At 44.3% G+C, this 12,887-nt stretch overlaps 1 protein-coding gene across 1 annotated transcript in view; it reads right to left on the reverse strand.

Moving 5' to 3' along the window:
* Window positions 1-3,906: 3,906 nt before the first annotated feature.
* The window catches only part of LOC115138293 (PARK2 co-regulated), a 244,869-nt gene continuing 235,888 nt past the window's right edge, over window positions 3,907-12,887 (reverse strand). Inside the window, exon 5 of the mRNA XM_029674992.2 lies at window positions 3,907-4,393. Within this exon, the coding sequence (XP_029530852.1) occupies window positions 4,233-4,393 (161 nt within the window). The 3' untranslated portion in view covers window positions 3,907-4,232. The remainder of the gene's footprint in view (window positions 4,394-12,887) is intronic.

Here is a 12,887-nt window from a genome sequence, read left to right on the forward strand (position 1 = left end):
TGGAACGGGCAGTCCTTCCCGGGAGGAAGAGCAGCTCCGTCTTGCCGAGGTTCAGCTTGAGGTGGTGATCCGTCATCCACACTGATATGTCTGCCAGACATGCAGAGATGCGATTCGCCACCTGGTCATCAGAAGGGGGAAAGGAGAAGATTAATTGTGTGTCGTCTGCATAGCAATGATAGGAGAGACCATGTGAGGTTATGACAGAGCCAAGTGACTTGGTGTATAGCGAGAATAGGAGAGGGCCTAGAACAGAGCCCTGGGGGACGCCAGTGGTGAGAGCGCGTGGTGAGTAGACAGATTCTCGCCACGCCACCTGGTAGGAGCGACCTGTCAGGTAGGACGCAATCCAAGCGTGGGCCGCGCCGGAGATGCCCAACTCGGAGAGGGTGGAGAGGAGGATCTGATGGTTCACAGTATCGAAGGCAGCCGATAGGTCTAGAAGGATGAGAGCAGAGGAGAGAGAGTTAGCTTTAGCAGTGCGGAGGGCCTCCGTGATACAGAGAAGAGCAGTCTCAGTTGAATGACTAGTCTTGAAACCTGACTGATTTGGATCAAGAAGGTCATTCTGAGAGAGATAGCGGGAGAGCTGGCCAAGGACGACACGTTCAAGAGTTTTGGAGAGAAAAGAAAGAAGGGATACTGGTCTGTAGTTGTTGACATCGGAGGGATCGAGTGTAGGTTTTTTCAGAAGGGGTGCAACTCTCGCTCTCTTGAAGACAGAAGGGACGTAGCTAGCGGTCAGGGATGAGTTGATGAGCGAGGTGAGGTAAGGGAGAAGGTCTCCCGGAAATGGTCTGGAGAAGAGAGGAGGGAATAGGGTCAAGCGGGCAGGTTGTTGGGCGGCCGGCCGTCACAAGAGGCGAGATTTCATCTGGAGAGAGAGGGGAGAAAGAGGTCAGAGCACAGGGTAGGGCAGTGTGAGCAGAACCAGCGGTGTCGTTTGACTTAGCAAACGAGGATCGGATGTCGTCGACCTTCTTTTCAAAATGGTTGACGAAGTCATCTGCAGAGAACACACACACACACACACACACACACACACACACACACACACACACACAGCTTTACAATGCTAACATTATAGGAAACCTTACACGGCAAAAATACTATCAGAAACTTCATACCTTGGATTTGGGGCTTGTGCTATTTTAGCAAAGCTAGAGAATTTCCTTAATATTATCAACACACATATAAGGTATCAGGAAAACCTGAACACCCAAATACAGAGATATTGCAAAACGTTTGAATGAAGTGTGATCAATATTAAACTTCAAAACACCCAACAGACTGAAATTTCACAATAGGCAGTGAGTGAGTCAAACGAACCCTCTATAATCATCTGTAATAAAAAACATTAAAATCCTTTTTTCTATCAGTTGTAGAGGACAAAGTCTTGCAGCTTCAAACGATTTTCTCAGTTTTGGGAACAAAGCGCTTCTAGGTTTTTGGATTGGCACACAGGGTGACAAAGTGAAAAATAGCTCATTATACTTCAAGAGGGAAGTTAGACTATGATCAGCAGCAGTGGTCTCGGAAATTAATGTTGCTCTTTAAGGTGACCCATTTCGAGAACACAAAAACAAAAATTCAACTCATTTCATTTCACGCTGGGCCTTCCACACCAGTGATCCGGTCTGAGGCAAATCAGACGCAGTCTAGTGCAAAGCTTCAGATGAGGTCAAATAATGCCTTATATGTTCTCTTTTCGTGGTCGTTTGAGTTTGCACTCCCCTTGCATGAACAGCTCCTGCTCTGTTGCTTGGCTCTAACGTTGTCACGACTTCCGCCGAAGTCGGCTCCTCTCCTTGTTTGGGCGGCATTCGGTGGTCGACGTCACCGGCTTTCTAGCCATCGCCGCTCCATTTTTCATTGATCCATTTGTTTTGTCTTGTTTCCTGCACACCTGGTTTTCATTCCCCAATCACACTGCACGTATTTATTCCTCTGTTCCCCCTCATGCCTTTGTGTGAAATTGTTTGTGTTACGTGTTAATTGTTGACGTGCCAGACTGGTTTGCTTATACCGTGTTGTTCACGAAGGTGTTTATTGTTAAACATAAATTATTGTGACTGTTTTGCGCGTTTTGCACTTTTGCCTGTGGGCTGGAGGTTTTCGACGCAGTGGCGCCCGTCTGTTGGTTTCTCCTGCCTAAATAAAGTGTGTGCCTGTTCACAACTCTCTGCTCTCCTGCACCTGACTCCGCTCCCAGTACGCACACACCTGACAAACGTTTGGATGTAGAAGGCCAATAGACTGCCTAGATTTGATGCTAGTAGGGTTTATGCGTGTGTTACTACTCTGATCTATTGGATGCCAGTGTGTGTGTGTGTGTGTGTGTACATGTGTGTGTGTGTACGTGTGTGTGTGTGCGTGTGTGTGTGTACTTGTGTGTGTGTCTACATTACTGATCAGCCCAGCTGGAGGCCAATGTCAATTTCCGCTTCTGCACTCTCACCTACCTAAATGAGCATTGGTCCAGAGTGATCGACACACAATACAGACTCTATTTGACACAGATTAGTTCCTTTGATGTGACCTAATCAAGCTCAAAACAGACCCTTTGTGTGGAGAACAGAAGTCGGACTCAAATGAAGAAGTTGTAGCACTGAGCTGCAGGGTACACAGTGAATTGATCCAGTCATGGAGTAGTGGAGAAAACATTCTGTTATGGGAAGGGATATATTTTTAAACCATGAATGATAGACTTACTGTATTAAGCATCAACAACATATAAACCTTTGGCAGAGACACTCAAAGCACCCAAACACATGAGCAATAAGGTGTTATGAAGTTGTCTCGTGTCAAACATATTTTCTCTGTGCAGCTGTAAAGATGCTTGGTGGTGGACGTTAGTTACAACGAGAGCTGGGGCGAGTGTCTTTGTGAGTGTCTTTCTCCGGTGAGTCGGGCGCGGTGTGATGTGAGCAGCAGTCGGACTAATTCAGCCATTGTTGTCGGGGAAAGGCTCTTATTGAGTGAGCTATCTAATTAAGTACTGTACTCTAGGCTACAACAAGGCAAGCCTAAGAGAGAGGACTGACGAGACACAATGATGGTGTGACTGGGTTGGTGTGAGAGGCAAGGCTGTAGAATAAACGGACTTGTGTTGCTTCCCTACCGGGTCACGGCGGAGTGTGTCGGAGGTAAACACCATGCACACGTACGTGCACATGTACACACAGGTATGAGTACACGCATGCATAAGTACGCATTCACACAGTCTCACACTCACAGAAACACACACGCTGTGTGTGTCTGGGATACGGTTCAAAGGCACAAAAAAAGCAGGTTACTGTGTTCTGTGACAACGAGTGAGCGGCACCTAGGAATGCTGCTAGCCCTCATTCCACCAGGCATTTCCCAACATGTTTGGGCACGCTCCAGCATGGGAAGGAGGGCGAAGAGGTTCCAGCAGCTGTCGTAGTAGGGGTCCGTCTGCCTTCCGTTCTACACAATAACACTATTATTAGAAGTATTATTATTATTATTATTGTTATTACATTTATAACCCGTTGCTATGATATATGGCAGGGTTATTCAAATCTTACCGTACAAAGTCCGGACTACCCCTGGTTTTCTGTTCTACCTGATAATTAATTGCACCCACCTGGGGGGAAAAAAAAGCTGTGGAACTGGTTTCGAGGTTCGGATTTGAATTCCAGGGATATATTGTAAGATTATTTTGTAATAATTGGGTCCAGCTGCATATTATTTCAGCAGCTGTTATGTAAAGGTATTTTTGAGTTGTGCCCAAAGGGTCAAATGTACATGTACATAGAGGTACTCTCATTCACAGGAACATAACAAAAACTAGTAGCTGGAACTAGTAGAAAAGAGTAGGTCGTTTAGTGTCTAGTCTACACCAACGAGAAACCCATTCAAATACAGCAACACGTAGGAAGATGCATCTGACAATATTGCTTTTAATGAGAATTCATTTGAGCGAGTGTTCTTTTGTTCTGTTTTCGTACCTGAACCCCCGTTCACAAGTGAAGTGACAAAGAAACGGACAAAAGAAGCGTATGACAGTTGTAGAAATATACGGTGCACATTCCCAAATGACACAGACAGGTGAAAAATAATAATGACTTGCGGTTAGTCATTTAATGGGCCAAAAAAAGGTAGCGTAGAGAGAGGTTGGCTCAAGTTAGGATGAGTTGGGGAGGGGGAAGAAAGGGTTGGGGGGGGTGAGTTAGGGATGTTGGGTCTTCGCGGCGGTGTCCATCCAGCTAGTTGAGCATGCAGGACTCGTAGGTGGGCACCATGTATTTGATGTTGATGAAGGCGTCCTCACCCCCGTAGCGCTCAAACACCTCCAAGGTCTCCTGGATCAGGTCTCCGATGTTCTCCCTCTTCTGCTGGCTGTAGTCGATGCCGTCTCCTGAGTTGACTGCGGAGATAGAGAGGGAGGCGAGGTGTTAGGTCATTGTCTGAGATCTATGCATGTACACACACACACACACACACACACACACACACACACACACACACACACACACACACACACACACAGAGAGATACAGTAGGTGTTATGGGCTGAGAGGGGAGAAACAGTGAGCATTGTTGTCACGGCAGCAGGACTCCCTCTAAGAGAGTGATACAGAAATACATTTCACCAGGCCACGCTAAATCTGATGCCAAAGCTAATGAATGAGATGTTTCAAACACAATGCTGCCCACTGAATTCAATTTGCATTTCTTTCCACCTATCTCTCTCTCTCTCTCACACACACACACACACACACACACACACACACACACACACACACACACACACACTCTCTCTCTCTCTCTCTCTCTCTCTCCTGCGCTGGCTCTCTAGCACAAATGTAACACCATGACCGAAAGCATGATGAACCTGTAGCATACAGCAATGTAAAGCATATGTGCGTGATGTTTTCGCATACCAATGTCCTTTGTTAAAGGTTATTCATCTATCGTGGTTTTGTTCCAAACTGGGTATGCTCAGTGACCTGAAGCATAGTGGTGTTCCCAAGGCAGCCGAGCGCGTGTGTGTGTGTGAATATAAGGTGAGCCCGCATTGCCTGTATGTCTGTTTATCTCTCTCTCTCTGTCTCTGTCAGATTCAACTGGGAGTCAGCAGAGGAGCGACAGCACTACCACAATCTCTCACCCTCCTTGTATATATGTAAGGCCCATTGTGATCCAGTGACAAGGAGGCCATAGAGCACAGCCATAAAACTGTCCCTGAGGAAGATGTGTGTGTGTGTGTTGTGTTGTGTGGTCGGGGTAGACAGGGGATAGAGAATATAAAACACACGCAGCCCAGTGACACAAAAAAACAGGGACTAGCTACAGTACATTACACTGGAGCCTGACTGCTATTACTGCAAATGGTAGAGCTACACACACACACACACACACACACACACACACACACACACACACACACACACACACACACACACACACACACCTTGCTGTCTACCAGAAAAGAGCGGAAACTTGTTGTCAAAAAACCTTCCTGAAGTGTCCTTCCACCCCCAGATGCTCCCATCCCTCCCGCCGCCTCCCCTCCCCCCAAAACAGCCTCTGATTGATACTGTAACTTTATCAGGCCACTGCAAACTGCCAATCTCCCGCTGCCACATGAGACACTGAGCAGAGCTTTTCTAAGGGAGTTCAATCAGGAAGGAATGAAACCCACACAGACAGATACAATCAGCCTCTGGTGGTTGGTTGTAGGCAAATGATGTGGTACAAGGATTCACAAACATTTTACTTGCCAAAAAGACATTTAGAGAGTTGTTCTTTAACACGCAAGTATGCACTCACAAAGACAAACACAGTCTCACACGCACGCACACACACACACACACACACACACACACACACACACACACACACACAGAAATATCATGGGAACACATTGACCTCACACTAGACACTGAAAGAGATAGGCACTCCACCTGAGAGTGAGAGAGAGAACGGAAACAAGAAAGAGAGAGAGAGGAAGCCTACCTGCCTGTTCTTCCCGTTTCAAGTGGGACCCCTCGTGCCCCTCGCTCACAAGCCCAATTAGGACTGAAGAGAAGCTCTGAAAAGCCTTCTCTCCCCCCCCCTTTTCTTTCTCCTCAATCGTTCTGTTCTCACCTCTCTGCTAGCTGCTCGTTAAAACCCAAATAGGGCTAGTCACATAAAAAGAAGCCTGATAAGCAATAACTGTTTGGCAAACGTAGAACTCCGTAGCCTGATAGGCTGACAGGACTCTGTGTTCTGTGTGTTTCTCTAAAGGTTTGGGCTCATTCCTCATCTCTCTTTCTCCCCTCTTTTTATAAACTTTTAGTTTGATACATTTTTAATACATGATGCAGTAAGTAGGCTGCCTGTGGTACAGGTTGTGGATGGTGCCAAAGGGAGAATACAGTATAGTATAGCCTAAAACCCTTTTAACTAACCTTCAGAGGCTAGAGTAGCGGTTTCCCAGTCTAGCTAGGAAAAATTGCTTCGCTGCCATTCTATCCAAGTCCACGCATTCAGCTTTGCAAGATGGAACAAAATGACTAAGGAGGAAGCGTCTCCTGCCAAAGTCCGGAGACGCTTGTGCAACTGACTGATGGCCAATAGTACTGGACAAGGTTATAGCCTACTAGAGGCAACAGATGTAAAGGCAGAATACGGAGCCAAAAAAAAACATCCTTGTTCTGTGTGTGTGTGTGTGTGTGTGTGTGTGAAACTGTGTGTGTGTGAAACTGTGTGTGAAACTGTGTGTGTGTGAAACTGTGTGTAACGGCCTAGCCGGTCTCTCACACTTTATAAAGTAATTCTAAGGGCTCAAGCTGGGCCGGAGGACCATAAAAGCTTAATAGGATGCAAAACTGGAAAATGGGAGCAAAGCACTGTAGTAAAATATGTCCCCAAAGCCCATGAGACCGGTGAAGGAAGTGTATGGATGAACAACCGATAGAATGTGTGTGTATGCGTGTGTCTGCGTGCATCCGTGCATGCATGCTGGGTTGGAGAGTAACGGATTACATGTGAGGGATCAGAACAACAAAAAACAGTAACTGTAATCCATTACGTTACCAGAAAAAATATTGTAATCAGATTACAGATACTTTTGAGAAACTAGATGATTACTTCGAAGGATTACTTTTAAAACGATCTTTGACACTTCTCTGTCTTCTCAATGACATTCAAATCAGCATTGAAAAAAGGGCACAAGTTTAAGTTTGTTCCATCTGAGTGAGTCTAACCACAAGTCAGAGACCACTATGATGACACACCAAATGTGTTTGATGGATCGCGGGAAAAGAACAGGAATCGGCTTTTGTAGGCTACAGTCCAGGCTATGTCTTCCAATGGTGCGACTGCTGTCGGCAACCAAATATTATCCAACTTGAATAAACTCTTGGAGGTAAGGATGACAGCGGTGGTGTAGTCTACGGCAATACGGATATCACTTATTAATGATATCTACATAGCGCATTGATGTGAATCACACTGCTGCTCTCTCATTGAGCTATTTGCACCTTACGGATTGTGGTTGTTGTGGATGGCTGTTCACAAATCTAAATGTGTATTTGAACCCAATAATGGTTGAATTCAAGAATTTTAAGCTGCCTATCAATCATTGTCTTTGAAACCAGTGGACAGCCAGTGAAAAATGCACTCTTGCAACAGCTGCAAAGTGCAGATCCCAGCCTATGGAATAGAAGTGGGCCTTCTATTGCTAAATCTAATTCATGCTGTTAAAAAAATACAAATCCATAGGCCTAATGGACACATGCTCAAAGGAGCACACTTTTGATAGACTTTTGTGGACTTATATAGTACCAGTCAACCTGAAAGGCCGCTCAGCAAGGAAGAAGCCACTGCTCCAAAACCGCCATAAAAAGGCCAGACTACAATTTGCAACTGCAAATTATGTGGATATATATTGAAGCAACATCTCAAGACATTAAAGCTTGGTCGCAAATGGGTCTTCCAAATGGACAATGATCCCAAGCATACTTCCAAAGTTGTGTCAAAATTGCTTAAGGACAACAAAGTCAAGGTATTGGAGTGGCCGTCACAAGGCCCTGACTTCAATCCTATAGAACATTTGTGGGCAGAACTGAAAAAGCGTGTGCGGGCAAGGAGGCCTACAAACCTGACTCAGTTACACCAGCTCTGTCAGGAGGAATGGGCCAAAATTCACCCAACTTATTGTGGGAAGCTTGTGGAAGGCCACCCGAAACGTTTGACCCAAGTTAAACAATTTAAAGGCAATGCTACCTAATACTTATTGAGAGTATGTAAACTTCTGACCCACTGGGAATGTGATAAAATAAATAAAAGCTGAAATAAATCATTCTCTCTACTATTATTCTGACATTTCACATTCTTAAAATAAAGTGGTGATCCTAACATACCTAAGACAGGGAATTTTTACTAGGATTAAATATCAGGAATTGTGAAAAACTGAGTTTAAATGTATTTGGCTAAGGTGTATGTAAACCTCCGTCTTCAACTGTACATACTGAGATCATGTGACAAATCATGTGACACTTAGATTGCACACAGGTGGACTTTATTTAACATAATTACGTGACTTCTGAAGGTAATTGGTTGCACCAGATCTTATTTAGGGGCTTCATAGCAAAGGGGTGAATACTGTACAGTATGTGTCACATTCTGACCTTAGTTCTTTTGTTATGTCTTTGTTTTAGTATGGTCAGGGCGTGAGTTGGTGGGTTGTCTAGGTTCGTTTTTCTATGATTTGCTATTTCTGTGTTTGGCCTGGTATGGTTCTCAATCAGAGGCAGCTGCCAATCATTGTCCCTGATTGAGAACCATATTTAGGGAGCCTGTTTTCTATTGTGTTTCGTGGGTGATTGTTTTCTGTTGTGTGTCTGCACCAGCCAGAACTGTTTTCGGGCGTTCTCGTTGGTATTTTTGTTATTTCCGTGTTCATTTAATAAATATGAACACATACCACGCTGCGCATTGGTCCTCCTCTTCTCCTTCATACGCCAACCGTTACAATATGCACGCAACCCGTTTCCGTTTAGAATTTTTAGAATTTCTTGAAACAAGTTATTATTTTAATTTCACTTCACCAATTTGGACTATTTTGTGCATGTCCATTACATGAAATCCAAATACATTTAAATTACAGGTTGTAATGAAACAAAATAGGAAAAACGCCAAAGGGGGTGAATACTTTTGCAAGGCACCGTAAATAGCACTTTTCCATAGTGCTCGGTGACTGCCATTCCATGAGCACAGCATTTATTTTTCAACTCGAATCAATGAGCCCAATCAGTCCTCCGTGACAAGAAAATCAATCAACAGAGTAGGGCTGGCCTATAAATCCTTAGTTTTGGGGTTATGCTCAGGTAAAACAATTTGGCTGATCTATACTTCCATATTTCTTGAAGATCAAGGGGTATAACATTTATTGGAATGACTGGAATCCTGATAGACTTTGGTTTTAAATGTAAAGCCATCATTTAATCGTATTATTATATGTAGTAGAAAGTGATGGGTTAGAAGAAGCCTACATAACCAACCCATAAAGTAAAATTTTACATTAATAGGGCCAGCTATGTAAACTTTAACATTGATTTAGCCTTTAATAGATGTCGTTCAATTGGTAACATACATTTTGTCTTCTTCCAATGCCTCTTCCAATAATCTAAAAGTAACTGAATGTAATCAGACTACGTTACTGAGTTTGGGCAATCCAAATGTTACGTTAGTGATTACAATTTTGGACAGGTAACTAGTAACTGGAACGGATTACATTTAGAAAGTAACCTACCAACCCTGCATGCATGTGTGTGCTAGTGTGCGCAAGAGCATTTCTGACACTGATCAGAGCCAGACCGCTCTGCAAATTACAAAGAGGGAAAGTCCAATGCTTTGACCCATGTTAGCAACAATTGACATATTCTCCAACAACCATATGCACTCAGCAACACACTCGGAGAAAATGTTCTATATTCATGTTGTAGGCCTATATCTCTGACTCTTGAACTCATAATTGTATTTTCTTTAACGCCGCCCACCATACAGGCTCTCCCCACCTACCAGCTAACCCAAATATTTCATAGCAGCACAAAAACAGAAAAAGAAACATACAGGCATTTGAGCAATACAATTACATAAAAAGCAAGACTTATCCCTGTAAAAGAGAAAGGCTAAAGAGAACAACATGCAGTGTGATCTACTCGAGTGGGGCCTGTGCTGTGTGAATATAGTGTTCAGCACTAAAGCAGAGGAGGGTGAGGAGAGAGTACTATGTTGTTGTGGCGTAGTTTGCGAGGTGGACTCTCTCTCTCTCTCTGCAGCTGTGGCATGTGTGTGGAGGCTAGTAGGGGGCCGAAGGGCCAGAGGCCAGGCCCAGAGAGGGACTCTCTATTAGTGGAGACATTTTCCAGCTGACATGAAGGAGGGGGTGGTGGCAGCCTGAGTGACACAATGGGGAGCGGGGGAGCCTGTCCCCTGGCACAGACACAAGGGATCCTGGGTAATAAGACAAGGCTACGGCGCAACAACTGAGGTTCATGTATATTTCAGCCATGGTCCACTTATATGTTACGTCCCAAATGGCACCCTATTCCCTTTATGGTGCACTATATTTAACCAGGCCCCATAGGGCTCTGGTCGAAAGAAGTGCACAACAGTGCACTATAAATGGAATAAGGTGCCATTTGGGACGGAGCCCAGTCACAAAGGTGTTTGGAGGCATGCAGCATCAAAGGGGGGCGAAGGAGGAATTTGAAATGATTCTCAATATTTAAAGAGGTAAAAAGAGTGTGTTTAGCGACGGGCGGGGGGGGGGGGGGGTGGTGGGGTGTTAAAGCTCTTCGTGCAAATGTCCTTCAGGAAAACTTTTACTTTCTCCCCCTCTCTAGGCAGACAAAAAATCTTTAAAAACAATACCTATATATAAGAAAAGAAAGGAAGAAAAGAGAAGGAAAGCGGGAGTTGGCTTGGCAGTGCTTTGAGGGAGATGGGCGGTCGATACGGAGTGCCATGGCAACTCCCACACAGCCTGCGTCCCGATTGGCACCCTTTTCCTTTTATAGTGCACTACTTATGACCAAGGCCCACAGACAGGGCTCTGGTCATAAGTAGTGCACTATAGAAGGAATGGGGTGCCATTTGGTATGCATCCACAATCTGGGGGGATTTCAAGGGGAGTGTCATTTGACAAATCAGCTCGATGGTAAAAAGAGGTGGAGAGAAAATGTGTCCTTCTGTTTCTGTCCTTCATGTCAAATCCCTGGGATTGGACGCACAGGAGTTTGGTGGCACCTTAATTGGGGAGGACGGGCTCGTGGTAATGGCTAGAGCGGAATGTATCAAATACATCAAACACATGGTTTCCAGGTGTTTGATGCCATTCCATTTGAGCCGTTCCAGCCATTACTATGAGCCGTTCTCCCCTCAGCAGTCTCCTGTGATTGAGTGGTTCTTAGCAGACAGGGACTAGGTGAGGAGGTGGGAAGATGTGGTGGCTGTGAGGCTAGCTCTCTCCACCTCTCTCCCCTCTCTTCCCCAGCCAGATCGCTCAAGATTGACCACCTGCCGGAGACACCTGAAACCCCACCTCTTTAAGGAATACCTAGGATAGGATAAAGTAATCCCCCCCCCCCCCCCCCCCTTAAAAGATTTAGATGCACTACTGTTCCACTGGATGTCATAAGGTGAATGCACCAATTTGTAAGTCGCTCTGGATAAGAGCGTCTGCTAAATGACTTAAGTCAATTGGTGCATTCACCTTATGACATCCAGTGGAACAGTAGTGCATCTAAATGTCCTGGAAATTCCTATAAAATCAGCCACTAGGGGCAACGGTGAAAGCTATTACCATCAAGTAGGCTTGGGTTTTGCTGTGGCTTTATAGACGGGGGTGGCAGATAAGTGTAATCCCATGACTATGGATCCAAAACTTGCGTATTCAATCCCAGTGATAAACATGTGTTTGTAAAATTTTAATTTTAACCCTATCTGATACCTTAACCATTAAATTAATCATTCAGAATGAATGCCTAAACTTAATGTTGTAACCATATCCAGAAACTTGAATTCTTCATTTAACCATTCGGATTGTAATCCCATGACTCTGGATTCGAAAGTCGCATGTTCAATCCCAGTGGTATTCACTCGATGATTTTTTAATATTTATTTTTTACAAGAGGTCGGAAGCTAAATTATTTTCCAATTGTTTCGTTCTGAACAGAACCACTATTTTTTTTAGTTCTGGTCCACTTTTCCGAGCAGCAAAATACAATTCTGAACCGGTTCGAACAAAAAAAAGCTACTGGTTTATATTGCTCCTTTCTGTTCATTTTTTAACCTGTGAAATAAACACCTTTTCACATTTAGCTCATTAAATTAATACACCAATCAGTGCGGATAGAGCAGGCAAGCTAGTTGTTTACATGCATGATGGACAGATAATTGTAGCCTATGGTCCAAGATGGGACTACAGTATGGATCACTTTCGACCCCGGTTCTGTTCCTTGAAAAATGTTGTTATTTTCCGGTTTTTGGTTCTGTTCCAAACCCCTGGTTTTAACCTTATCCCAAGCCTTAACTTAGCCATTTGAGAAACATAATGTTTTAACCCAAAAACTTTAACCCTTAACTTTAAAAAAATCACACAAACAGCTATGAATAAACTCTGTCAGAATCAAATCAGGACAGTCATTATTAATACTAACTGACTTTATTGTCCCCATGGGGAAATGTTGTCTTGTTATGACATGCATTATCTGAATTAGGTCCACAGAATTATACCTAGGAGAAGCGGCTGCTATGGAGCAACATTGAATGTCCTTTGAGCTAGCTAGCTAAGAAGCTTGAGCTAGCTAATGTTAGCTAACAAGCCTGTGTGTGCAGAGTGGCACCCGAATTAAAAACTCACAAGT

The sequence above is a fragment of the Oncorhynchus nerka genome, linkage group LG12, assembly GCF_034236695.1.
Source record: "Oncorhynchus nerka isolate Pitt River linkage group LG12, Oner_Uvic_2.0, whole genome shotgun sequence".
NCBI classification, from domain to species: Eukaryota; Metazoa; Chordata; class Actinopteri; order Salmoniformes; family Salmonidae; genus Oncorhynchus; species Oncorhynchus nerka.